The following is a 27,428-nucleotide window of genomic DNA, read 5'->3' as shown; positions in this document are numbered from 1 at the left end:
GAAGAGCCCCACTTTCAGGCTCACCTGAGGCTGGAGCAGGAGGAGGGCGAGAAGGAACCGGGACGGGCCTCCTCTGGGCAGCCTGTGGGAAGGAGGGCCCAGTGGTCTTCCTCTCCAGCAGGAGCCAAGGGGTGCAGGAGGAAGCCCAAGGAACTGGGGGGAATCCCCCCCCTTTTTTCTTTGCCAACCTGGAGAGCCTGAATTCTATTCCTTCCTGAGGCCCAAAACCAGCGGGTGACCTTGGGCCGGGCCTTCTCTCCCTGCCCTGGGAAGGAGGCAATGAGGAGGAAACGTCCAGGACCTATCAGGGCAGTGGCCAGGAGTCGCCCTCTGGTGCAGGAAGGTGCGCGCACACACACACGCCCCCCGCCCCCCCAGACAGAGGCCGGAGAGACTGCGGCACCAGTGCAATGAGCAGACCCTCCTTGTAAACTCCCACTCTCCCTGGGGGGGGGGAGGGGGTGAATTCCGCTTATTGCTTTGGTCCCCAAACGGCCTGGTTCCTGCCTGCTCCTGCGTTGGGCTGTGCAACAACTCCTCCTCCTCCTCCTCCTCCTCCTCAGAAATGCTGACTCAGGCAAGCAAGGAACCCGTGGCTGCGCATGCAATTCTCACGTGCTCCTGTGGAGAAGCGGAAGGTCAGGCCGGCATCCCCAGCGGCTCCCTTTGTTCGGCCACCATCAGCTCTGTCCATTCGCGCCCCCCGAAAAGGCCGAAAGCTCCTTGCAGTCAATGGCTCCGGGAAGGGGGGCTCTCTCCACAATAGCCCAGCCCCTCCCTCCTTTGGGAAGACCTGAAGGCCTCAAGGATGAAGCAACCGAATAGGCACCCTGACAGGAAGCTGTCACCATCTCTCAGGAGCCAAGTGCCCATTTTCCACTTAGGACGCCGCCGGGCTGTGAAGGGCAGCAAACTTTTCCCCAGTTCGGCTGCCTTTGGACTCCATTGGTAAGTGGAAACATACGTTGGGGAGGGGAGGGGAGGGGGGGGGGAGGACATGGTAGGGTAATGAGCTGCAGGCCGGCTCCCTCCTCTGAGATGGAAAGATGTGGGCACCAGCGGGAAAGGGGCCAAGCCCTGCTGTGGCTTTGGGGCCAGGCCTGGCTCTGGGCTGTGGCTTCGGCCTCCTCCCTTCTTCGGACAGTTGCAAAGCCGGCCTTCAGCCCCTCGGCTCTCCTTCCTTTTGCCCCCTCCGCAGGCGCCTCCCTCGGAGGACCGACTCCGCTGGTCTGCCCCGAGAACCCTGTTGCCTGAGGGTGGGGAAGGTGCCCACCTCAGGACTCTGCCCAGGGCACTGAAAGGGCTCCCTCCGCCCTCTGAGGAACTCCAGCTGCCGTGGCTGTGGCTCCTTTGGATCAGCTGCGCCGGAAGCTCCAGAAATGGGAAGCGGCCCCTGCAGGCTCTATCTAGCGATGGAGCCAGGTGAAACCCCCTGGACGTCAGCCGTTTCAGCCATGACAGGCGCCTGCCCCTGCTTGGACAGCGATCCCGTCGGCTCCTGAACTCCTTTCCAAGGCCAGCCCTCGCACCCGTGTCCTCAGCCCCGAGGATGCTTTCCGGAGCCCTTTCAACTCGAGGGGGAGGAGGAGGGAGGTTTACGGCGGCGCACCCCAAATCATCCTTGTTCCTCTCCCCCCCCGCCCGCCAGTGATTTCAAGGGGCTGCGGCTGAAGAGCCCAGTTCGGCCTGAAAATGGGATAGTGCTCCATGGCCCCCCTCATTCAGGGGGGTGGGCCCTTCCACATGGAGCTGCCCTTAGTGCCCCTCCGCCACCCGCTTCCTGTGCCACCCTGGCCAGGAGCCCTTGTGCCCGAGTGGGGCGCTGCTGGCAATCTGAAGCGGCCATGGGGAGGACCCCTCCCAGCTGTGGAGAGGCTGGTCTTGTGAACTCTCTGCTCTCTTTGCTGGGCAGCAGACGCCCATTCCTGGATTGGCCCCACCTGGAAGTTGGATGGCATCGCGAGTTGGGGGTCAAAAAAGAGCCAGGTGGAGGCAGGGAACGTCCGTCCTGGTCCCTGTTGTGTGAGATGCTTTGTCAACAAACGTGCAAGACCTGATTCCGCCATCTTGCCTTTTTTGACACACACACACCCCATATGCTCTTTGGTCTGGCGTTCCAGGGGCAGGAGGCTCAAACGGTTCTCGGAGACCCCCTGTCTCACGATTACATAAACTTTCCTTGTGGGGCTGGTACCGGTATTAAAAAGGATTCCACGTTTTGTTATTTCTCACAGGGGAGATATCAAGATTTAAACTAAGGGGCAGGCTGACCTTCCTAAGCCCCCAGAGCTAATCGGTGAACCCCCGGCCTTTCGAAGAAGGCCTGGCCTTCTAAGGGAAACTGCTTCTTCCCCAAGTTTTGGGGGATCTTCTGACTCCCGGCTGAAGCATCGTAGGACGGGGAGAAGAACCGAACGGGCCAGCCCAGACCTGCGGCTGCGGCTGGAGGAACCTTCCAGGCAAGAGTCTGGAGTTGCACAACGTGTTGGAAAGGAAGTCTTAGGAAGACATAAAATGAACCTCACAATTCTGGCTTAATTAAGAGTTCTGAGTGTGGTCAGGAAGACGGGAAGGCCTTCCGGGGCTGGCTTCTCTTGATCTTTCCTCTCAAAAATCTCAGTTCCAGGGCCCTCTTGGTAGTTTCTTGGGAAGACAAGGACACACACACACAGACACACACGATTGCTCAACGTTCTCATCCAGGACAAAGGGCCTTTCCATTCCAGACCCAATTCTGGTTCCCGGTGTGGTTCAGGTCACCCCGGCCAGGAAAGGCTGGGCCCCTCAGCAGGGGCTCCTCCCTTGTGTGTGTGTGGGGGCTATAAATCCTGAGGCCTCCAGGGAAGTCCCTTCAGTCCGGCTCCAGCTCCTCCTCCATCCAGACATGACCAGGATGTGCTCTTCACATGCTCTTCTCTAAGTTCATCCCTCTGCCTCTCTCCAGCAGGAGCTCATGCGAAAGGAACAAACAAGGTCGGTTCAGTTTCCAGATCAGGCCTAAGGGATATTTCTTTTGGAATCGGTCTGCCTTTGCCTCTTTAAAGACCCCCCAGGCTTTGCCACAAAGAGGGGCGTCTTCAGACATCCCCCCTCGGCTAAGGTGAACAAGCCAAGATACCTGGCTTCGTAGGTCAGAGAGCTGTCAGGTTCCCATCCGCGCCTTGAATACTAAAAGTCACACCAAAAAGAGTTGGACCGAATGACGCCCTGGACCCTTTGGCAGGTAGGTACACACAAGCAAAGGACAAGCTGGCACGAAGAGCCAAGTCTGTTCCCAAGGGGCCCTGCAGAGTAAGTCACACTGAGGGCTCCAAAACAAGCAGGTCAAAAGGGCTGAAAAAAATTGCCGGTCTTTCGTACCACCCTGCGCTCTGGTGAGTGTCCGGTCAGAGTAGAACTTTAGAACTTCACTTCTGCCCGGTTTCTGGTGGTTTTGTTGTCTGGAGATCGCCAGAAGATCCAGGTGAATTCAAGATGCTGCCTTGGAAGACATGGGTGACTTTTCAGATAAGATGATGAAAGCTGACTAAAGGTGTGGGGCCTTTCTCCCCCCCCCAAGAAGGTTTGTGGGCTGAAAGTGTGTCCTGCCGTTTCCTTTCTCCACCCCAGTCCTCCAGAACCTGGAGTTGGAGTTGGCCCCTCCAGGTTCAAGAAGGGGGTGGGAGGGACCGGGCTGCCTTCCTCCTGACATGTGTCCCATCTTCAAGTCAGCAGGCAGAACCAGCCCAGGGTCTGTATGGCACGAATTAAGGGGCGGTTTTGGATTTCCTGCTTCGGGAGGGGAAGCAGCACCAGCAGCTCCCCCTCGGAGTAGGTGGGGGGAGGCCAGGAGGTGGCGGCTTTTGACAGATGGCTGGGCCCCGATCCACCAAGCCTGTGGTCACTTCCAAGAACGGAATAGGGAAGAGCTGCTGCCCCCCCCCCCCTCCCTGCCCGCTTGGGCCCCGCAGCTGCCAGGGACGGGCAAGAGAGCAAGAGAAGCGGGAAGGAAGTGACCGCTCGGGTCTCGGAGGGTGGGGGCGGCTCTTGAACCCTCAGCCTCCGGCCCGCCGAGCTCACCTTTGGCCGGGGCTTCCCGCTGCCCGGCGGGAAAGGCTCCGGAACCCTCCGGGAGGCGGAGGGCGCGGCTGGCGACCTTGGAGAGGCACCCCAGACCCGCCGGGAGAAGAAGGGGGACGCCGGGCGGACCAGGCAAGAGAAGGAGCCCGGGCGGAGGAGGGAGCGGGGGCCACGCGAGGATCCTCAGCCCGCAGCGGGAAGAGACTCCGGGCTCCCGCAATGGCTCGCGAGCCGCAAGAGCCGCCCGGACGCCTCGGCCCCTCCCGTCCCTTTTCGCATCTCCCCCCCAAAAGGCTCCTTCGGCAGCGCTCCGGGATTTCAGGGGGCCAAATTCGGCCCTGAACGGAACCAAAGCGCGGGGGGCGGGGGGAGCAAAGGGGCCACATTGATGGTCCCCCCTCCAACGGGCTTGGCCGCGCGCCGAGGCGTTCCTGCCCCGCTCCAGCCCGGAGCCCCCTGGACCTGCAGCCGCCGCCGCCGCCGCCGCTGGGCCCTCCAGAACCGCCGGGCCTCCCGAGAGACCTGGGAGCGGCCCCCGGGCTCCCTTCGGGTTGCTTGCAGGCGCCCCTCGCTGCCGGGCTGCCTCTCCACCGCCGGCCCCTCTGAGCGGCGGCTTTCGACCTGCAACCCCCACCCCCGCCGCCGCCGCAGCCCGAACTGGCGCCTGGTCCGCAGAGGGCGAGCCGGGGAGGGAGCGGGGAGGCTCCGGCACCGGCGCTCCGGCGCAGCCCAGCGGACGGGGCGCGGGGGCGGGGCGGGGAGGCGGGCCGCCCTGCCCCCCCGCCCGGCCGTCCCGCCGCTCCTCCTGCCCGGCCGGGCTCCCAGCGCCGCAGTTCGGCACCGCAGTGCCCGCCGCCGCAGCAGCAGCCGCCGCCGCGCCAGGGCCGCTCTCCCGGGGCCGCGCGCCGCCGCCGGCTCCTCCGCGCCGGAGCTGGTGAGTCCCGAAGGCGCCGCGCTTCTCTGCGGCCGGCGGGGCTCCCGTCGGGGAGGCGGCGGGGAGGGGTCAGCCGGGCTCGGCCGGAACGGCGGGTCGGGCCGCCCCGAGGGCGGAGGAGCATCTTCTAAGGCGGCGGCGAGGCTGGGCTGGCGGTTCTGCCCGAGCGGGTTTGCCGGCGGCGGTCCGGAGCTCCGGGGCTGCCCCGGGCGGGCCTTGGCCTTCTTGGGGAGCCGCTGGAGCCCGGGGACCCTCCCCGCCCGCCCGCTTCCCCTCCCAGCCAGGGCAGCCCGAGCAAGGGCGAAGGCCCCGGGCCAGCCAGCGCCGGCTCCTTCGGGAAGCGTCCGAGCAGGGCGCGGGGGGCGGCTTTTCCTTCCCGGGGCCCGGAGTCCGGGATCCCGCGTCCTTCGGCCTCTGAAGACGGGCCTCCCTTCGCTCCCGGGCAGGCGGAGGAGGAGGAGGAGGAGGAAGACGGGCCACTTTCTCAGGCGCCGCTCTCAAGGCGGGAGGGGGCGCATCGGGGACTCCCCTTCATTCAAGAGGCGAATTGTCCAGTTGTCCAGCACCCTTCGGGACAAACCCTTCTCCCCCCGTTTTCTGGAGGAAGCTCGAAGCCGACGGTTCCTGTAGTGTTTTATCGGTGGGCTTTTCATTTTAGGGAGGGATTTGGTCCCACAGGCAATAGACATAACCGAAGGTGATCCCTGCCTCCGTTCTGGTTTTTATTTCGATCTGCTTGTTTGCAAAGAAAATCTCTTCTTGGTTGCAAGTAGTATCAGCGGCGGGGGTGGGGGGCGGGACAATAGAGTCGCCGTTGGGTTTCTGGACTAGAAGATCCCATAGATCTCTCCAAGCAGGTCGTGGGGGGCTTTCTTTCATGCCCTGCTCCCGTCGGGGGCTGCATCAGAATGAGGCTCAGGACCTCGGCTGCTGTGGGCTTCCAGGGATGCTACAACTGAATTGGACCCGTTGTGCCTCTCCAAGAAATGGAAATTCCACTCTTGATTGTGTCGATGAATGAAACTGAGGAGAAGGTTAGCCCCGTTGTAGATGAGCCTGAAACACCAACTCAGCCCGCAACTTTTCCGCGTGGAAGCTGGGTGGGCTCCTCCCTCCGGGACCTTCTCTTGGGCCAGCAGCCTGCTTCTCCTCCTGTCGCTGAAGGGTTTGGAGAAGCCCCCGACCCCCCGGAACTGGCCCCTGTGTCCCAGGGAAAGGCTCTCGCCCTTCTTCCTAAGAGCAGCCTTTGTGGCTGCCACGACAGACCTTCCCACACCTCCATCAGGTGAAGCTTGTCTGACCTCTCAGAGCCTGACCCCCTTTCAGGAGAAGGCTGCGGCCACCTGCCTGCCTCCAGCAGTGACAGGGAGGCGAAGAAGCCTCTGCAGGAGCCCATCTGCAGACCCTCCCCTCCTGAGCCCCTTCGAGAGGGGGAGAGCAGGCAGGGCCGTTGGTAGAAGGAGCCCTGCAGCCAGGAGGAGCCCACCCCTCCCGCCACCGCCCCAAAAGAACCCTGCCAGCTCTCCAGTGAGAGGGCACCAATCTTGGTCTTGCTGGCCAGCCAAGGACTTTCGGGGGGGCGGGGGCTGGATTTCGCTGCTGGCAGGACAAAGTTGTTCGCAGGAAGGAGCCCTCTTCACAAAAGGCTGCGTCCCTCCCTCCCTCCCTCCAGCCTTTCAGTCCCCAAATTCTTTCAAGCAGGCCAAGCCGCTGCCGCTCTGCTGCTGTTGCCTGGAAGTAACTCATTATGGTGTCTCCCGCCCCCCGCTTCAATGGCACCAGAGATGCTGGGACGGTGTTTTCTTTGGATGGTGGGCATTGCCCGCTGAAGCAGATCAGAACCTACAAGATCTGGAGTGGAATCCCCCAGTGGGAAAGGAGGGGGGAGATCCTTGCTGGAGAACCTCTTAAGTCGGGGCAAGTGGAAACATTAGGAGGAGAATCTGGCACGCCTGTCTCTTCCCTGGGGGGCTGGTCTGAGTAGCGCTGCTGGCTTTTCCCACCTCCATATTCTACTCCCCTTTTAGGCTAAAATTGGGACCAGGTCTGCTGGGGATGACCTTCTTTCTTGGGGTTCCTGCTGAGTCCCAAGGAGATGGCCCCCTCCAAGGAGCCCCCCGCCCTGAGACCCGCTGGCTTGTCTGGAAAGGACGTCCTGATCTCCTGCCCCGACCTGGGGGCAGCTTCTAATGTCTGATTTTGTTTCTGACCCCTGCAAACTCTTTGGTATCTGCCATGTTTACGGAACTGCAAACTGTGGGTGAAACCCCCAAACGGGTCCCTTTCAGGAACCTCCGAGGATGAGGAGACATGCCAGGCTAATCCCAGACAACCTTGGTGGGTTTGGCGAGTGCATAACTCCCCCTTGGAGTTCGGGGGTAAACGTGCCCATGAAGGCCCCAGGATGCCCAGGAAAGGAAGCCCGACCTGTGCCCACAGGCTTCTGCCCGGAGCCCCAGCGGGAGCAGCAGTAGCAGCAGCAGCAACAGGGTGGCAGGTGGCAGAAAAGGGGGGGCTGTGGATCCCACCCAGGGGCTTCCCAGAGGCGTGAAAAGATCCCGGGCAATGCTCCAGCCTTCCTGGCTGCTGGCCTGGAGTGGCCCCCGGGGCGCACTGAATGGACTCTCTTCAAGCGTTCCTGCAAGCAAGGAGGAAGACAGGAAATGCACCCCAGCAAGGGAGAGGGAGGGGGGACGAACGAAAGATATGTGCGCGCACGCACACACACACACAATCCTCCAGGCATGTTCAGCTTTTCCCACCAGAAAACAGGGCGCCCCTTGTATACCCTCCCCGCCCCCATTCAAGAGCTCACCCACCTCCCCGTTTCCGAGGCTGGATCCATCCGCCTGGTCCTGAAAGAGCAGCCAACCCCTCCCCCACCCACATTCCTGGGTGACATCGGAGGATTTAGGTTGCTTTCTCTTCCCCTGAACGGGGGTCCTGGCCTGTTTTTTTCCTGCTTTGTCCCACCTCTCCCTCCGCCCTGGGGACTATCCGCAGCCTTAGGCCCCCTTAAGTTGCCCCCGAGACCCTGGAAATGGTGGAAGATGAACTTCAGGAAGAAAAAAACTAACCCTAATTATCCGTCGGGATTTCAGCTGGACGTTAGGAAAAGGAAGCGTAGCCCGGCACGGACCTTGGAGTCAAGGAACGGATTCTGGTTGGGGGCGGGGGGGGGAGGGGGTTGGCTTGGCAAGGCAGCCTTTCTCATTTTACGACTGATCTTACCGCTTTAGAAACTGCTTACTTCCCCAACCGACCCGGGCCTTTGCCAGCATTGATTTCCTCGCCGCTCCACCCTTAGCATCGCGTGTGCGTGTGCGTGTGTGAGAGAGAAAGGGCGAGCCAGAGCGAGTGAACCAGGCAGCGTCTGCAGAGGAAGCTGCGCGCAAAACTTTGGACAGACGCCGCAGCTGCCCGAAGTCTCGCTCCCGCCCGACGCGGAGACGCGCTTTCGCCTCGCCCGGCCTCTCCTCTTGCAAGGCGGGCAGCGGGGTCCGGGACGCGGGGCCGGGGCTGCCAGCCTCCCACTCGGAGGCCGAGGCCCAGGGCGGGGGCACCTCCGGGCCGACGGGAGTCGGGCGGGGGGGGGGCGCCGCTTCTCCCTCTCCAGGCGCCCGGCTAGAAGAAGCCGGGAGGGACGCCGCTCTTGCCCCCGCTTTGCCCCGAGGGCGACGGCTTCAACTTCCCCCTTCAGGAAGGAGTCGTGTCCCCCCCGTCCCCCGCGGCCGTCCCAAGCGGTTGGCCAAACTCCGTGGCAGGCGAAACCTTTGCGGGCGACAAGGGTGGCGCGTCCCGGCGGAGCCTGCAAGCGCCGCTCTCGGGCTCAGCCGCCCCGGACCGGACGGGCTCCGGGCACCCGCACACAACGCTGGGGAAGACCGGGGGCTTCCGTCCCGCTCCGCCCGAGTCCCCTTGAGGGCCGGGGGCTGCCGGAGCGAGCGCCTCCTCTTCGGGCGCTTCTTCCGCCTGGGCTCTCCGCTTCCCGCGCGCCTTCGGAGCCGGACGGGGACCCGCGCGCGATGCCCCGATCCTGGGGGGCGAGGACCGACCCGGCGCGCCCTCCGAGGAGAGCTGAAGGTCCGGTGCGCGGCTGCTGCGGCCACCCGGAGAAGGTGGAGGGAGACCCAAGAAGCAAAAGCCCGGCGACGGTCGTTGGAGGCCCAGGCTGGTTGGCTTCACCGCTTCTGGGGGCCAAAGCCTCGCCCTCCCCCGCCTCTCTGACGCACCTTGCGAGGAGCCAGACCGGAGCCGCCTCCATAAATCCTGGAGGAGTCGCTTCAGTGAGGCGAGAAAGGTCAGCGGCCCCTTGGAAAGCAGGGCCGGCCAAGGGCTTCCTCGCCTTGCCTCCTGCCAGCTGCCGCCTGGGCCGCCGCCGCCGCCTCAGAGCCCGGCCCAGGGGTGGCCACGTACAGCCGAGGGGAAGGCTGCAGAGGAGGCAGCTCCTGCCCGCTTTCCGAGCCCCGCTTTGGCAGGGGGCCTTTGGCGGAACCCGCGTCCAAGAAGTCCCAGAGCTGGAAGCGGCCTATCCGGTCTAAAAGGCACCCCCGGCTGCAGGATCCACCCGCCCGGAGGACGCTCAGCCTTTGCTTGGAGCAGCTCTTCCTGCGGACCCCGACTGACCGCAGCGGTCAAGATGTCCTCCCTGTTTTGACTCCTTTCTCTCACCCCACTTGCCTGGGACAGTCCAAGGCTCCTGCCCTGAGCGGCGGGTTGGACCAAAAGCTCCCTCCCCGGCCCGGGATTCTCGGTCCCCGTCTCTCCCCTGTAGCTGCGCCCTCCCAGTTTCCTCCCATTTGCCTGCATCTGCACAGAGGTGGATTTGAAGCTGGGCCGATGCAGATAGATAAACTCAACAAGACGTCCATAACAAAGTACATTTATTGGTTCATCAGGTATCCTCATAACTCACATTTGTGATGAAGGTCTTCTTTGATGACCAATCCTTTGCATATCTGCCTTGTAGTAAAAGATGGTCATCTCCTAACCCATCTCGTAGCGATAGAAAGCAGCTGCCATGAGTTAGGGAGTTCAGGCAAAAGTGAGGCAAACTCCCCCAACCTCTCAAGGGTCAAATTAGTGACCCATCGGGATTACAGATGTGGCCACGTGGCCTGGACTACATTTCCCAGTATACCTTTAACTACCTTCCCCTAAGGGGACAGCTCATAATTCCTAAGTAACTATCCAATTCCCATCGACTGGCTGGGACAGCACAAACCCATTGTCCAGTCTTCACCTGAGAAGTCTGAATCCTGATGGATATGTGTTCCCAGAGTTAACTGCCGTTTCCATTGTGGAGGAATTCCGCATGATTTCCAGTCCTATTCAATTCTTGGAATCCAGAATAAAAGGGTTGGGAGCCCTCTCGTATCCAAGGGGCATTGCTGCTCTTCTTCATCCACAGTTTGATCTCTTTGGAACAAGGCCCACCTGATCAGTGTTTTATATCTGCCAGGAGGGGATTTTTTTTCTCTCTCTCCTGCCAAAGTATCTGTCCAAAGTGTATAACCAACTCTTCCATCTAGGTTTCCATCGCTCTGGACCGGCTGGACACCCCTCCCCCCTTCACAATACGAGAGGGGGGCAAAAGCCTCCTGCAGCTTCTCCCTCGTCTCTTCTTTCCAAACCAAACTCAGTTAGATGGACCCAGGAGTGGGGGGGCGGGGGGGGGAGGCGAGGGGAGAAGGAAAGCGGGGAAGAGAGAGAGGAAGAGAGTCCGAGGCAGAAGCTCTGGGCTCTGGGAGCTGCTGCCCTTCAGTCTCCCTGCGAGGGCTGGGCATGTTTTACGTGGAGATAGAAGGCAGCGGTCGGGTGGGGGTGCCCTGGGTGAAAGTTGCCAGCACTAAGCGGCTCTTCTTCCTCCCTGGCAGAGACCGACAAGCTTCCTCGACACCATACTTTGTGGTATACTTTCACGGTGACGTTTACACCGACGACGTGGCGCGAAGGTATAACACCTAGCAACGTTTTCTTCCGCAAAGGCCGTTCGGTCGGATCTCTTCTACCTTGTCCTTCTCCGTTAAGGGCCAGCAGGTGGCGCTCTCGCGCTTTCCAGATTGTGCTCTCCGGGGAGCCTCTTTTTCCCAGTCTCCCCCCCCCGCCCCCCAAGCGCCTTCTGAGCACCTACCTTAAAACTCACCCCACCACCCCGCAAGCTGTTTCCTTGGCGCGATGGAGCCAGAGAAGCTGGAGGCGTTTGGGGCCAAGGCAGCAAAGCGGCCGGAATGGGTCCACCTGGAAAACATCCTTTCCATGGGGGGTGGGGGTAGGTGGGGGGTGTTTCTCAAGTTCAAGGCCAGTCCCCAGCTGATTCCTTTGCTATGGGGATCTACTCCAGGTCTTGGTGGGGAACAATCCAGCGCAGGAAAGACCCGGATGCTTGTCCGACTGCCAGTCAATCCCCCTTGCAGGCGTTTGGGTCTCCTGGGCCTTCGGATCTAGCCCCGTTCTGCAGGCGTCCCCTCTGGTTCGTGTTCTTCCTTCCACGGCTTAAGCCTTCCCTCCCTCCCTCCCTCCCTCTAACCCCAGTTCCCTGCCTCTCTGCAGGCAGGACCAGGATGGCCCACTGCCGAGACCTCTTGCTCTGCGCTGCCTTGGCCCAGCTGGTGTCCCTGGGGGCCTCCTTCCACTTTGCCCGGGAGAGCACAGGTAACGTGGCCATGAGGCCTGGTGGGGCAGAAGCCGTGGCTGGGCGGGTCGGGCCAAGCAGAAGGCAGGCCCCGACTCTTCCGCCTTTTGCCCTTCGGAGAAAAGGGGGAGGTGGGTGATGGCCCCCATGACTCCCCCGGGCCCCCTGTCACCTCTCTGGAGCTCCTGCAAGTGATGCTGGCGGAAACCGGTGGAACGGTTGACATACAACATTGTCCATCTCATCCAGGGCCAGGAGACCCTCCAGAGATGCCATTGTCAGTCATTGCCTCAGTTTGCAAGTCAAAGAAAGGGGGGGAAGAGCAGCTGCAAGGAGAAAGAACCCCCCCCCCAAAAGACCCATTCAGTCCCTGCCAGTTCTTCAGGTGACGCCCCCCCCCCCTTTCTCCCCTCAGATGACCTCAAAGCTCTGCAGGTCTCCATTTCCAAGTATCCGCCCGTACGAGCCGTCCTGTCGGGCAGCCTGACCATCCCCTGCCACATCACCTACCTGCGGCCACTGCCCACTGCTGGAACGGCCAGCCGCCATGGGGTTCGGGGCACCCTCCGCGTCAAATGGACCTTCCACGCCAATGGCAAAGAGACCGAGATCCTGGTGGCCCGGGGCCTGAAGGTCAAAGTCAGCGAAATCTACCGCAACCGAGTCTTCCTGCCCTTCTACCCCGACTCGCCCACGGACGCCACCCTGGTCCTGAGCGAGCTGCAGTCCAACGACTCCGGACTGTATCGCTGTGATGCTCAGCACGGGATTGAGGATGGGCAGGATTTCCTGGAAGTGAAGGTGAAGGGTAAGAGATTCCCAGCCCACGCAGGCCTCTCTCTCGGAGGCTGGATTGCATGCCCGTCCTTATTTCTGGTGAGAGTTCAAACTGCTCGGACACCAAGCTTTCACAGCCGATTCAGTTGGGAATCTTGTTTGAAATGTAACCTAATCCATAATCTGCAATATGCCACCCAGTGGAATCACTTCATGGAGATCTCAGCTGTAGCTTCACATTCGTGGCTTAAATTCTTTTCACGCAGATCTCCAGGTTCTTAAAATCTCTCATTTGACTACCTCCTTGCTATGGTCCGAGCAGTTTTTTCTCAAACTACTACCGGTATATATCTACTATGTATTTACATTATTTATTTCTGCTTGATTCAATTTATGATCCCCCTATTCTGAGTGGTGGACTAGCAAGCATTAGCAACCATTTCCTTGAAGAAGGCTAAAACTTGAACAGGGCTTGCAGGTGTTGGGTGTGTCTAGTCTAGAAAAGGAAATAATTGACATGGGGGTGACAGGATAGCACGCTTCCAGTATTTGAAGGGCTCCAATACTTGAAGGGGCCCCCAAAAGGCAAGGCAAGAAACAATGGTTGGAAACTAACCAAGGAGAGAAGCCAACCTAGAACTAATTTCCTAATGGTAAGAGCGACCAACCAGTGGAATAGTTCTCCTCCAGAAGTTGTGACTGCCCCAACACTGGGGGGTTTCAGGAAGAGGCTGGACAGCCGTTTGGTCAGAATGGTAGAAGGTTGAATTCAAAGACCTCCACGATTATTATCCTATGTTCTACGTTCCTTTCTTTCATTCCATGAAGCAAAATTCTCATTTTAGGATAGAAGGATCTATTTCTTTCAATGAAGATCCTTTCCCCCTACTAGTTCAAAGCTGTCAACCTTCAAAATTAGTTGGTAAAGCAAAGCAAACCTAGAGGCCATAACGACATTAAGATCCTACAAAGGCCCCAAGAGGACCCAGCCTTGTGGAGATTCCCAGGTTAGCAATGAATGCCACAAAAAGGGGACCCACCCTTGCTCTTCAGAGCTTTTGACGTTTCCTATATTAAGGACAGCTGTAGTTTGTGTGGGTGTGGGGGGAAGAGGGAGAGAGAGGAAAAAGAAGGAAAGAAAGAGAGAAAAAGAGAAAGGAAGAAAAGGAAAGAAGGAAAGAAGCTGGGAGCAAATCCCCAGGAGAGAGAGAGAGAGAGAGAGAGAGAGAGAGAGAGAGCTCAGAGTGAGCGTCCCACGGGGCATCGTTGGGGGAGGGGGCAGGAAGCCCTGCAGTGAAGCTCCCGGACAGCTGAGGACGGGAGGGCGGGGGTCGGGGGTTAGGAAAGTGACCCTCGGAGTTGCAACGGTCCTGGGAATGACTAGCCAGGCTTGCAGGCGGCTGCCCTCCGCCCCCTCCGAGAGAAAGGCGCTCGGGCCGCCTCCCCCGCCAAGGTGGGCTCCGAGGCCCCCTCCTGCCCGAGAGAGCCGAGCCACCACCGTCGGAGAAGCCCCGGGAGAGGCCAGGCAGGAGCCGGGGCCGGCGAGAGGCGGGCGGCCAAGCGCTTGCGGGGCCCGGCGCCACCCAGCTCTGCAGCCCCCTCCTCCTCCTCCTCCTCCTCCTCTCGCCGTGCAGGGGTCGTCTTCCACTACCGGGGAGGCTCCTCCCGCTACGCCTACACCTTTCCCCAGGCTCAGGCGGCCTGCGCCCGGATCGGGGCGGCCATCGCCACCCCGGAGCAGCTCCACGCCGCCTACCGCAGCGGCTACGAGCAGTGCGACGCCGGCTGGCTCGCCGACCAGACCGTCAGGTAAGGGGGCGCGGCCGGAGCGGGGGTCGGGGGGGTGTCGGGGAACCAGGCCCGGGAAGGCACCGGCCCGGAAGCCCGTGGACCGAGGCGGAGGGCTGCCGTTCCTCTGGTTCGTTGCCGGGTTCGTTGGGGAAGTAAAAGGCACCTTGACCTCTGCACCGCCGGTATTGGCGTCAATTTTCTTTTAACGCAAAAACGTTTTGACAATCCCGCAGCGAAGGCGCCTTTCCTGGGATAAGCTGCAGCGCTGTAATTCCCTAAGAATTATCTTGTCCGGAGAGAAATATTCAGCGTGGCAGCTTGAAGCCTTTGTACTTTTGAGATTTATGTGTTTGCGTTTTTATTTCGGTTTTTCTTAGTCGTCTTCCTTAAAAGTTTTGTCTTCAGTTCTTAATTCTCTGGTTAGGCTTAGTATCCATGCTTAGGGAAAAAAAAAAAACCCTCTCTATTCTTCACCTAGAAGCCCATTTCAATGTATGCCTGGAGGAAAAAAACCGGGGCCCAAGTATTACTGCATACCGGCCTAGAACTACTTTGGCAAAATAAATACTTTAGATTTCACTGTTACAAAGATACACTCACCTCTTAACATAGACCAGCAAAACAGACCCGTTTCTAGTTTGCTGAATTGAATTATTTGCATGGTAATAAATGTACTTTATAGATTTTCTCCTCAGTCTCTTTTTTTTCTTCAAACAGACACTGTCTCTCTCTCTGGGGTGGGGAAATTGCAGAGTTCCTATATAATTGGGCAGGTTGAAGATGGGGGAAGCAGGTATGGAGGCCTCTGGCCGCGCGGCTCCTCTTGCCCAAGGCAGGAAGAGAAGCCCACCAGAGTTGAATTGTTCCACTTCCATTTGCCATTTTCTCTCACAAGCTGGCCGGTTCCGCTCCTGTTTATTTCCATTTCACATTCTTGGGTTCTTTCCCACCCTGACCGCAGGCAGCCAGACCTGACTTGCCTTCTCGTGTAATCACACTATGATCACCTCTAGGTACCCTATCCATACTCCTCGCGAAGCCTGCTATGGAGACATGAACGGCTTTCCGGGAATCCGCAATTATGGCATAGTTGACCCAGGTGACATGTACGACGTCTACTGCTACGCGGAAGAACTTTATGGTCAGTTCTGTGGCCCTTTTGTGGGCTGTGGGCTATACTTTGAAAAAATATCTTCTTTGGAAATCAGATTGACTGTAGAATAGACACATTATACAAGAAACACCCTGTTGCCTCCCACCAGGAAATTCCATTTTTCTGATTTTTTTTTAAAGCCAAACTGATTCCAAAGAACGCCCGGTGTGGTCGGTATTCGAATAAATAAAATATGTTGGTGTTTTTCTCTTTTATGAGCCGCTGCAATTTCTGCCTTCAGGGGACCTGTTTGTGGAAAGTTCTCCAGGGAAATTCACCTGGGAGGAGGCCCAAGCGGCCTGTGAAAAACTCGGGCTGGAAATGGCCACGACAGGCCAGCTCTATGCAGCCTGGAACCAAGGGCTGGACCACTGCAACCCAGGCTGGCTGGCCGACGGCAGTGTGCGCTACCCAATTGTGACGCCCCGCGAGAAGTGCGGAGGGAACATGCCGGGAGTCAAAACCCTCTTCGCCTTCCGCAACCAGACGGGATTCCCAGACCCCCAGAGCAAGTTCGACGTGTTCTGCTTCCGAGGTGAGCAGGGATCTTCCTGGTGGGGGTTCAGGGCTCCACTGAGCAGCTTTCGCCTTCATTTGCCTCCTGCCAGGAAAAAGAGGAGGAGGAAGGTTTAGCTGCCTGGGCTCTTAGGAGCAGCTGCGTTTCTTGCAGTGCCGTCAGTCCTTTTCCTCAGGATCTTTCTGGGAAAAAGTTGCAGTACAAATGCACACAACCGGCCAGGCTTCTGAGCGGCCAAGAGAAGCTCAGTGAGTGGAGCTGGAGGCCAGGAAGGGGCTTGTTCACCCTCCTCCCAGCCAGGACATGATGTGCCGCTGTTGAATGGCCCTTATGAGCCAAGGCCTTCCAGAGCCAGCAGGCGCCTCCCTGTCCTCCCCTCGAAAGGCTCCGATATCCTCCGCTGGATAGGATGGGTGGCTCAGGACACGGGCTGTGCATTCCACTTGCGGGCCTAGTGGTCATCTTCACCACATCTGGCCAGGGGTGGCCTTCAAAGATGTCAGCAATGGGTTCTCTGCCCAGTTGCTGGGGTGGTGGGCATGGCCTAGCTGGGGTGGGGGGGCATTTTCACCTTCCCCAGGGTCTGGAGGCTTTCCTCAAGCCTCGGGGAGGATGGGAAGGGCCTTCCCTGGGCTCTGGAGGCCCCCCGGAGACTGGGGACAGGCCAGTTTCCAGCCTTCCAGGGCCTCGGTTTCTGGCCTCCGCGTGGGCCCTGCACTTGCATCCAAAACGGGGCCGCGTGGAGACTCCTGGGAGGGGTAGGAGGGGCCAGCCAGGGATGGGATTTGGTGGTTCTCCAACCAGAAGCTGGGCGAACCTGTAGCAGCTCACCCCTGCGCCCGGCAGAAGAGACCCACTTGGCAGTGGGCGGCCCTGGTTCCCTCCGGTGGCCAGGCCAGCCACGGCTTCCCACAAGTAACATCTGGGGGGGAGGACCAGCTGCCTGGAAGCCCCTTGGTAGCCCAGCCCTCCCGGCTCTCTTACCTTTGACATCCCGGGAGGGACACGAGTGGGAGGGGGCCCCCAAAAGGGCCGGGGCTCCCCTCCTTCTTGCTCCTCCTCCTCCCAAAGGTCACTGGAGGCCAGAGCCAGCTCTTGCGTTTCTCGACAGGTTGTGGTTGTGGACGAGGACAGATTCCCCATCAAGCGACCACACCGGCTGCCGGCCCGCCTGCCCAGATCGCTCTTCCGGGTCCAGTAACGCCTGCTTCTCTTCCTGCTGCAGGGCAGACCAGCCCCTCCCGGGAACCGCCCCTCCCGGAGGCCGAGAGAAGCAGCCAGGAGATCACAACGGTGACCCAGGAGATGGAGGAACTGCAGCTGTTGGAGGGAGAGCCGGAGGGGGCCAAGGAGTCCAGGGGGGCCATTTACTCTGTGCCCCTCTTCCAGGACCCCCTTGGGGTGCCAGAGGAGCCAAGCGAAGCCTCGGAGGAGGCGGCCACCGCAGAGCCCGTGGAGGCTGGCCCAGGCGGTTGTGACGGGCGGAGCGGAGAAGAGGGGGAGGAAGGAGGCGGCAGCTGTGCCAGGCAACATGGGCCTGGTAGGTGGGGGGGGGAGGGCGGGGAGGGGGGGCATCTTAAAAAAAAATACTTAAAGATGAGTTAAAAGGTAACACAAACTGAAATCAGGAAACAAAAGGAGGCAGGAAAAAAAAAAGGATATTTAAAGGAGCAACTCCCAATACTCTTTGCAACAAATACTGGCAAATGAATAAGACCCCGCCCCTAATGGAATTAATTACGTACACGATTCATTTCTTCCCAGAACCCTCTCCCCCTTGGCCATTCACAAATCCAAAAATCCTCATTTTTGTTCAGATGTCAGCAAAAAGTCTATAAAGGGTTTCCAGAACTTTATTTATTCTTTTCCTTACTATATCTTAGGTCAAACAAGTCAACTTTATATTCTTTCTTTTGCTTCTGACAATGTTCGTCTTTGATTCACGAAGTTACTGTAGTAGGATGGAATTTCCATTCCCATTTACTTTCTTCCCTCTCAAATATTTCTTGGGGTTTTAAAAACACGCCTTTGTAAGTCCCAAAAGAAGTCCCAGCCCAGGTCTTTCTTCCTCTCTTGGTTTGTCGTTCGTATTTCTACCCTGATAGTCTTCGCTATTTTGTAATCCTCAATTTCTTTACGTTCCCGTATTTCCCGATCAGTTACAGTTTGTATCCTCTCTTCATCCTGTCTATCCATAAATTCTTCCGTATTGTTGTCTAACATTTTTTCATTTCTTCTCTTTATAATTTTTTTTTTTTCAAAAATACATTTACAGGTGCAGAAGTTATCGCTGCTAAATTTGTTATAAGTTTCTCTCCCGATTCTTCAAAAATTCTTTGAAATGCCTCAAGAGCCATTCCCTTGTTTGCCATGTTGTAGATTTCACTTTCTTTCTACCGCCTGGAACTTTAGTTCCCGCCAGTGGCCGATTTCTATGCAAGTGGTCCTTCATTTTTTATTTTATTTTATTTTATTTGGTTTGTCAATTGCTTACAAGATAATAGGTAGAAGTAAAAACATAGTTACGAATAAGAAACAATAGGACAAGGAGGGTGGGCACGTTGGTGCACTTATGCACACCCCCTACAGACTTCTTAGGAAAGGAGTGAGGTCAATTAGTAGACAGTCTTACCAACCATTTATTCAGTGACCACTCCAAGTTGCAATGGTGCTGAAAAAATAACCTCATACCAATTTACAACCATTTATGACCTTTGCCGCATTCTTCAGCCACATGATCTCCATTGCAGTCAGTACATTGAATTCTGCCTAACCTGTGAATGTTTCTTTCTTTCTTCCCTTTCCGAGAAGAGAGATTGGAGAAAGGGATTGCAAGAGAGTAAGCTGTGTGCTCTTCTACGACTTGAAAGCGACGGGACTGTGCCAGCAGCCCCGAGCTGAGAGCCGTGGAGATGCCACACAATCCGCTTATAGCACTGAGATCTATTTTTCTCCAATCCCTCCGTTCTGTGGGGGCAGAGGGGAAGCAAGCAATTTTTGTGGGTTTTAGGATCACCTCCTTTGCCTCTGTTTCCTGTCGAACCATCCTTGGATGTAGCCCTTTCAGTTTTCTCCAAAATCAAAACAATCCACAGCTTCCACCCGAAGGTTCATGTCGGCATGTGGGAATACCGATAGTCCGGGTATATAGACTATGATCGGAGGGAGGCCTTCTTTAGCCAGAAAAGAGAGGCGAGGGGGACAGAACTGCCCTTCATGGGACAATTGGCCACAGTCCCCTCCCCCAGTTGCCTCCTCCTGGCCCAGCTGAGCCCCCTCTCTCCGGCCAGCTCACGTTGCACGTTTCCTGAGCACTCGTGTGTTTTGGGGAGCAGAGCGAGGAAGCCTAACCAGGCACCCACCCAGGCAGTGGGGAAGCCACCCTGTTCACAGGCTGTGGGCTGGCAAGGGGGCAGAGGAGCATGGCTGCGTCTTCTTCCCCCGCTGGATCCCACGCCTGTTCCTGGAGTTCTTTGCCACACACAGCCTCTTCCACCACCAACACACACACACGCACACACACACCGGTTGTTAACCAGAAAGGGCCAAACTTTTCAGCACAGGGCAATGCCTGATGGGGCACGGGGTGTATTTGGGTGTGTGTGTGCCTGTGTGTGAAAAGAGACTCATGGTCCTTGACCGAGCAACTCCACACCCACCAGATTCCTCTAATTTGCCTGGATATCGGAGAGCAGATTGATAGGAACTGCCGATTAATATCTGGCGGTTGATGTTGGATGAATTAATTGCAAATTGATTAGAATTTGGCCCAAGAGGCACGGACGTTTGACCCTGCCCACCTGTACAAAGACGGAGGCCCCAGAAGCTGCGTCTTGTTGCGGGAAACGAAGCTGTGCTGCCCGTTTGCTTTGTGGATGCGGGGGTGGGGTGGGGTGGGCGCTGCTTCTCTCCCTCACCCGTTTCCTTTGGCTTTTCAGTGCGAGAGATGGTGGAGGCCAGGGCGGAGGAGGTGCCCAGCACCCAGGAGGCCCAGCCCCTGGACCAAGGGCCGCAGAGGGAGGAAGGCGAGCCAGAGATCGTGGAGGCAGCTCCCCAGGAAGGGGAGCCTGCGGATGGAGAGGCAGTGGGGATCCAGCCCAGGGAGGAGAAGGAGGAGAAGGAGGCCCACACTCTCCACAGCCCTGTAGAGCCCTCACCTTCCGAGGCTGCAGCCGGCTTCTCCGACAGCCCAGGGAGCGGAGTCCACGGAGGTCCCTCTGTGCCTCCCTCAGAGGCCGCCTCGGAAAGGAGCCACGGTGCCAGCCACACTTCCAGTCCCCCCACGGAAGCTGGCGCAGGAACATCTCCGGCCGGGCGAGTCGAAAGCAGCCCCGTTTCTGGGCCTCCCCGAGAGGCAGGAGCAGAGCCTCCAGGGATGGCCGCTTTCCCAGGGACCCCCTGGGTCCCCCTGCTGCTCCCATCCCTGAGCACGACGCCAGCCGGCTCGTCTGAAGAGAGCGGGGACCACTCGGGCGCCTCCTGGCCCCCACCAGCCGGGGTCTCCGGTCCTCCGGATGAGGGCGAGGCTGCCTCGGAGGCCTCTGCTGGCTTCGGAGGGGAGCCTGAGCCAACCAAGGAGGAGCTGCGGGCTGAAGCATCGGAGGAGGAGCAGCAGGAGCCAGCTCTGAGGACAGCGGTGCCAGCGGTGGACGAAGAAGGGCCCCCAGGACCCCAGGAGGCTCTCCCCACCGGAGGCTCTCTGGGCTTGGACTTCTTCAGCACCCCATTCCTGGAGGTCTCCTTGACTACTACCCACTCTCGGCCCGTTCCGCCCACTGAAAGGGCCAGCCTGGGAGCATCTGGCAGCGTGTCAGGTAACCCTTTGGGCTCCCTAGCCTTGGCATCCTTGGCCACTCTTTTGGCTGTCCTGCCACACTGAGCCCGCCTCTCTTTTCAGGCTGCACTTTCCTGTGTCTCTCCTCCTCCCCCTCCTCCTCTTCCTCTTCCTCCCTGCTCACTTCCAGGACTGGGGAAGGCAAAGGAGCCAGAGAAGCACAAGTGTTGCCCACAGACACAACCCCCCCCCACAGAGCGCCTGCTCTAAGTCTCTCCTACTTCTATGAAGTGTTTTAACCAGGGTCTCCGTGAAAAACGGGCCAGGAAGGAGACTAATTTGAACGAGAAAGAAGATATTAAAAGCTTTCTAGAAGAAAAGTGTCTGGGTGTCTGTAACTGTCTCTGTCTTTCTTTACTTCTTTCCCTCCTGTTCTTTCTTCTTTCCTGCATTAACGAGCTTTCCCTTCTGAGTTCGGGGAATCGCTGGAGCCCCATTAGAGCTAAAAGGGACCCCCCGAGGTCATCAGGCTCAGCACTGGGATCCAAAATAACTTCTCTATCAAATGGAGGAAGAAACAGTGGCCAGGGTTCGAAATCCGGTGGGGGAGGGGAGGGCAGAAGAAGGTGTGGGGAGGCCTGCAGGGTCCCCTGGGGATCTGGGAAAGGGCCCCCAACTTCCCCTTGGTGTGGCTGGGGAGATCACTGCACTGCTCAGAAGATCTCTAGTTGGGCAGACATTTGTCACTTCCACCGAGAGGGTGAAATAGCCTTGGAAGGTAGCAGCAGGAGGCCAGAAAAGCAGCGGTTCCAAATCGGGTCCTTAAGAAGTGTTTTGTTTTGTGACCAAAAGAGGCGAAATGTGGAGAGAAATTGGGGGAGTTTCGGAGGCTGAAAATGTTTTCAGATCCCAGGGCAGGATCCGAAGGCAGGAGAAGCCCTCCCGGTCCCTGCCATCCATGCAGGCCCTGTTGCCTGGCATCGCTTTCTCTCTCTCTCTCTCTCTCTCTCTCTCTCTCTCTCTCTCTCTCTCTCTGGCCAAACGAGTGCAGCACCAGCCATGGGAAATGGGTTGTCCATTTTTTGATTTAGCTACCTTTTTATCTTGCCTCTTTTCCAAGGCAACTAGGAAACGGGGTGTCTCCGTAGCCCAAGAAGCCACTCGGCTTGATGGCAGAGCAGAGATGGAAGGCCTGGCCCCGGCTGCCCTCCCTCCACCCCTTTCCATGCTGCCCCCAGCCCAACATTAGAAGGATGGGCTCCTCCTCAAGAACAGACTGTATTCTCCATCAGCCTGTGCCATGCCAAAGTCAACAGGCAGGGATGCCTGTATTATCCCTCCCTCCCTCCCTCCCTTCCTTCCTTCCCTTCCTTCCTTCCTTCCTTCCTTCCTTCCTTCCTTCCTTCCTTCCTTCCTTCCTTCCTTCCTTCCTTCCTTCCTTCCCACTCAAATTTCAGAATGCTTGGCAAGTAAACACAAGAGAAATTGGCCGATGAGAGAAAGACGGAGCCGTTGCATCGGGCCACCCCTTTGCCAACTAGAGGAGTCTGGAAAACCACACAGTGCGGTTTCCACATGAGAAATTTAGGGTGGTGGGACCAGCAGCAGAGCTGTGCCCAGGGGGGCCGCCCCGCAGCAGTGACACAGATTAAAGCGGCTCCATCGCGAATTCCCTGGCCTGCAGAAAACTAGAGGAATAACTTTGTGGGTAGGGCAATCTTCCGCCCGTGTTTTCGTTTTTCCGGAGGTCCGGTTTTGTTGAATTAATGCCCCCCCCCCTTTTCATTCTGCGTTTGCTTTTCTTCTAGTGAGCCAAAGGGATGACAACGTCCTTGGGTTGCCTTACGAGGCAGGCTCAGCTGAGGTGTGCAAGGCCCTTTAGGTCACTGGATCCGGCCTGACGCGGCTGCCGGCCCCGCTTGACAGCCCGACGCTGGCAGAACCAGCGTCAGGGCAGCCAGTGGGGAGATGGAGCCGCTGGGCCTTTTGCATTTCTTGGACTGTGACCAGCTCCAGCTCCAAGACTTGGTCTGAGGCTGTTTGTCCCTTTCAGTCCCTCCCCGTGAGGGTGCTTGTTCTGGGGAGACGGGGTCACCTGGGAGGGACGGGGGGGGCAGGGAGAGGGGGAAATGGAATAAAATCCTCTGAGAGATGAAAGGCAGGCGTTTCTGCACAGGCACCCGTGGAACCGCCTAACACTGCCCAACAGGGGTGTTGACCTGCCACACACCTTTCAAGGGGTGACCAGCCCAGCCCTCCACCTGCGTATCCCAGGCTGAGGCATTCAGCATTTTTGCAGCGTTCTCCCCCCGCCCCTTTCCCTCCTCAGCCTCTTGCCGAGTTTCCTGCCTCTCCTTGCTGACTGGGGAGCAGACAGAGGCGAGGGAGGGGTGGGGGGGTGAAGTCTGCAAAAGGAAGCAAACAGCCCCCACAGAGCCTGGCTGGAGACACCTGGGCTGGAGCTGATCAAGGTGAGTCCCCTTGAGGCAGCCAGGGTGCTGTTGCTCTCCCTCCCCAGCAACTGGGACCTCCCGGGAACTAACTTCTACCTCCTTGGCTCCTCTTGGCTAATCAGTTGCAATTGGTTGGCAAACTGGCTTTCCATTTCACCTGTCAGAAAAACACTCCAGGTAACACAGCTGCATTTGCACCACGCATCTGCACAGGATCCACTGCCATCCCCCCAGTCTCGGCGGTCAGGTGGGAAGGTGGCTCAGCTTTCCTTTTGCCTTCGATACGTTGTGGCTTAAAGGGTTGCAGGAACCCCTGATTGGTGGTTCCGCTCAATTGCTCGAGCTCAGAAAAGGTGTCCCTTCAGGAACCAGCCGGCTAAGCCTCTCGCTTGAACACGGACGGCCATCACACAGAAATGGGACTTGCTTTGTCTCAGGGGTCTCCAACCTTGGCAACTTGTGGACTTCAACTCCCAGAGTTCCTCAGCCAATGCTGGGAGTTGAAGTCCGGAAGTCTTAAAGTGGCCAAGGTTGGAGACCCCCCCCGCTTTATCAGATACCTGGATATTTCACAGCCCATCGTGCCTCGGTGTAGAAGTGTGGGGATCGTGTGAACTCAGCCATCTTAGAGTCATCCTATCTGGACTGTTTCTCTGCCCCTTTGGATCCCCTCCTGATACGCCGCTTGTCCCCCTTCCGGCCCAGTGCGTCCAAACGGTCTCACTGGGATTGAGCTTCACCTGCTGGGCAAAGGGAGGGGGCAAAGCCACCTGCGGTGACCCCCCCTCCCTCGCCCATCTGCTTTCAGACACCTGCATGCCAAACCCCTGCAGGAACGGAGGGACTTGCACAGAAGAAAGGGGGCGCCCAGGCTGCCTCTGCCTCCCGGGATACGGAGGGGACGCCTGCGACGTCAGTGAGTAAACGGGGCCCTGAGAGGGCCAGAGCCACAGGGCCGCTGGCCAGGAGGTGCAGGGACTGGGCTGGTCTTGGGGCCGAGTAGCAGCCGATGCCCCTAAGTGAACCAGAGGGGAGGGGAGACGTCCAGAAAGGAAGCCCCCAGAAAGGGGGAGGGGGATCGCGTCACAGACCACCCAACGGCAGCAACTTCTTGTTTTCCCCTCCCAGCCGCCCTCCCTGGGGGTGCGGTGCAAGAGGGGCCTCCCGTGCGATTCTAGGCCCTGTTCATGGCAACCCCGGCTGGCCGTTCCTCCTCCTCTCCAGACCAACGTCCTTCCACCGACATCGGAGGCCTCCGGACTCATCCTGGCTTCTCTTTCTCTCTCCAGGCCTGAGGAAGTGCCAGCCCGGCTGGGATGCCTTCCAAGGATTCTGCTACAAGCACTTTTCTGCCCGGAGGAGCTGGGAAGATGCCGAGACGCGGTGCAGGGAGCACGGGGGGCACTTGGCCAACATCCTGTCTCCGGAGGAGCACAGCTTCCTCAGCAGTAGGGGGCTTGGATCAGTTGGGAGCTTCAGGGCTGGTGGGGATTGTCCGGCTCTCGGGGCTGCCTGAGCGAACCTGTTCTGTCCCAGCCAGTCTGTGGGAATTGGGTAGTTACTTAGGAATTATGAGCTGTCCCTTTAAGGGAAGGCATCATGGTAAATGTAGTTAAAGGTATCCTGGGAAATGTAGTTCACGTCACATCTGTAATCCTGATTAGTCACTGAACTGACCCTCGAGGGGTTGGGGGACTTTTCCTCATTCTTGCCTGAACTCACGAACTCACGGCAGCTTCTTTCTATCGCTACGAGATGGATCAGGAGATCACCATCTTTTACTTTTCTGTATCTTGTTCAGAGTTGGATTTATAAGCTGGGCAGATGCAGATAGATAAACTCAACAAGACGTCCATAACAAAGTACATTTATTGGTTCGTCAGGTATCCTCATAACTCACATTTGTGACGAAGGTCTTCTTTGATGACCAATCCTTTGCATATCTGCCTTGTAGTAAAAGATGGTGATCGCCTAACCCATCTCGTAGCGATAGAAAGCAGCTGCCATGAGTTCGTGAGTTCAGGCAAGAATGGGGAAAACTTCCCCAACCCTTCGAGGGTCAATTTAGTGACCAATCAGGATTACAGATGTGGTCACATGGACTACATTTCCCAGGATACCTTAACTACATTTACCATGATGCCTTCCTTTAAGGGGACAGCTCACAATTCCTAAGTAACTATCCAATTCCCCTAGACTGGCTGGGAGAGCACAGAACCTGTGCCAGCAGCCCTTGCTGGGCCCTGGGTTCTTCCTCCGCACCTTCCTGGCCTGTGCAGTGGGAAAGGGTGGGGGGATCCAGGGGTCCCCAGGAGGGATGCCAGCGCCCTCCCCTTGTCCGGGGCCAGAGCCAGGGGGGTGAAGGACGCTTCCCCCATTGCTGAGGGCTCCCTTCCTCCCTTTCCAGGTCAGTACAGAGAATACCAGTGGATTGGCCTGAATGACCGCACGATAGAAGGGGACTTCCAGTGGTCTGACGGGAGCCCTCTGGTAAGTGCCGCTCGGAAAGGCCTCGAACTCTGGAAAGGGGACCACTCTGTGGAACTCGGTCCTGCCAAAGAAGCACCTGCAGCATCTGGGAGCCCTCGGAAAGGAGGGGAATCCCGTGGGAGGGGTGTCTCCCAAGTGGGAGGGGCTGGGGTGCCTCCGCAACTGGTACGGTCTTAACCCCCGGAGGAGGTTTCTGCCTGTGGTGTCCCATCCCAGGCGGGCTCCTTATTATCCTCCGTGTTGACTAGCAGACCGAGCCAAAAGGCCGGCTCCTCATAACAGCCCTGCCCTGCCCACGGACGCTGCCTGTCCTTTCCAGGCCACTCGGGGCAGAAAGCTGCAGGGTTTAAGGAAAATGGCTTCCCCCCACAGGGGATGAGGTCCCAGGGCGGTGCAGCCCAGGGAAAGTCCCTCCCTCCCTCCCTCCCTCCCTGCGTGAGCTGAGTGTCCTGCCCTCGCCCCTTTGCCAGCCTTGCCCGCAGGAGCAGCCCAGACCTGAGTGTTGACCTCTCTCTCTCTCTCTCTTTCCCTGCCTGCTCTGGAAGCTGTACGAGAACTGGCAGGACGGGCAGCCTGACAGCCACTTTCTCTACGGAGAGAACTGCGTCGGCCTGTCCGGGCAAAAGGATGGGAAGTGGAGCGACCTGCCCTGTGGCTACCATCTGCCCTTCACCTGCAAGATGGGGCTGAGTGAGTATCCGAGGGGAGGAAGCCCCCTCCCCAAGGCCAGACCCCTTTGAAAGACTTCAGCTAAAGGCAAAGAATTCGGGCCGGGCACCTAAGCTCACCTTTTGCCACAGGCCGGAAGAGGCTTTGGGGGTGGGGGGTGAACCTACCTTGCTTGCTTGGCACGGAGGATCCTGCTTGGGGGTCCCTGATCCAGACACTAGGCTCAGCCAAGAGGGTTGACCCCTGGCCCACCCTTTGGGCGTCGGAAGAGTGGGACGATGTTTGCCTGGACAGAAGCCCAGGGTCTCCTGCGTGTGGCAAAGGGGTCCTTCAGCTACGCTGGGCCTTGTCGTCCCCCCCCTACGGCTGAGCCTGCTTTGGACACTGTTCAGGGCAATTGGGCACTTCTGGCCCGATGCCAGCCTCCCCTCCAGCTGCCCCCAAAGACACCCTGCTAGGCATTCCCCCTCACCCCCCCACCAGCTGTTGGGCAGGGGACCCAACTGACCCTTGGACTTTCCTCCCAGTCTCTTGCAGCTCCCCCCCCAAAGTGGCCGATGCGCAGATCTTTGGCCGACCAAAGCAGCGTTACGAAGTCAACTCCGTCCTCCGGTACTGGTGCCCCGAAGGCTTCGTTCAGCACCGCTGGCCTCTCATTCGCTGCCAGGAGAACGGCCAGTGGCAGCGGCCACAATTTGCCTGCAGCCCCCCAGAGTCCTAGAGGCCAGCAGCCTCTGCCCGAGGGCCCTGGGAACTTTGGACAGCTGGGGGCATCTCTGGGGGGGGGGGGAGGGATGGAGCCTGGGGTGCCGGAGCAGGCTGGGCCAGGGGCGTCGGGGGAAGGGGCTCCCGAATGCCGAGACCCGTTGCCATGGGAACCAAGAGGTTCTAGAAGTACGAGGCGGGGGGGGGCTCCTTGGCAGCAGGGAGGGAGGGGAGAAAGGGGACCGTGTGTGTCAGGGGGGTGCTTTGCCCTCCTCTTCCGAATTCTCCCCCCAAAAACCACAGGACAAACTCAAAGAGGCTTCTAAGATTCATGATCTAGCACAGAGGGAGGAGAATGTGATGCCTTTTGCTCTTATTCATTTTTTTTTTTTTACATTATTATATGTGTACATATAAAGATAATCTAATAACTAAACGGTTCTTTTAACTTACCTTTTAAAGGGTGTCCTTC

General features: G+C 58.3%; 1 protein-coding gene across 2 annotated transcripts; it reads left to right on the top strand.

Moving 5' to 3' along the window:
* The first annotated feature begins 4,920 nt into the window (after positions 1-4,920).
* BCAN (brevican) lies at positions 4,921-27,408 on the top strand. Of its 2 annotated transcripts, none has more exons than XM_087914123.1 (13): positions 4,921-4,993; positions 11,546-11,647; positions 12,043-12,435; positions 14,039-14,213; positions 15,209-15,336; positions 15,590-15,883; positions 17,091-17,405; positions 19,804-20,679; positions 23,901-24,008; positions 24,382-24,540; positions 25,500-25,582; positions 26,128-26,272; positions 26,779-27,408. In XM_087914123.1, exons 2-13 carry the CDS (start codon positions 11,557-11,559, stop codon positions 26,970-26,972), a joined length of 2,961 nt encoding a protein of 986 aa, XP_087770249.1. In that variant the 5' UTR covers positions 4,921-4,993; positions 11,546-11,556; the 3' UTR covers positions 26,973-27,408. The 2 variants fall into 2 exon arrangements, with proteins under 2 accessions (XP_087770249.1, XP_087770250.1); XM_087914124.1 differs by lacking the exon at positions 4,921-4,993 and adding an exon at positions 10,918-10,947.
* The last annotated feature ends 20 nt before the right edge of the window (positions 27,409-27,428 follow it).

Source organism: Pseudonaja textilis, chromosome 16 (assembly GCF_049901715.1).
Source record: "Pseudonaja textilis isolate UNSWEBS1 chromosome 16, rPseTex1.2, whole genome shotgun sequence".
Lineage (NCBI taxonomy): Eukaryota > Metazoa > Chordata > Lepidosauria > Squamata > Elapidae > Pseudonaja > Pseudonaja textilis.
Note: the sequence above shows the minus strand (reverse complement) of the source record. Positions and strands in the feature narration are given on the sequence as shown.

What these genes read in the sequence shown, in the direction of transcription:
- BCAN (XM_087914123.1), top strand. Translation starts at nt 11,557, where the DNA reads ATGGCCCACTGCCGAGACCTCTTGCTCTGCGCTGCCTTGGCCCAGCTG. An exon ending in CCTGGAAGTGAAGGTGAAGG is followed by an intron (nt 12,436 to 14,038) that starts GTAAGAGATTCC and finishes CTCGCCGTGCAG; the next exon opens with GGGTCGTCTTCCACTACCGG. An exon ending in CGACGTGTTCTGCTTCCGAG is followed by an intron (nt 15,884 to 17,090) that starts GTGAGCAGGGAT and finishes TTCCTGCTGCAG; the next exon opens with GGCAGACCAGCCCCTCCCGG.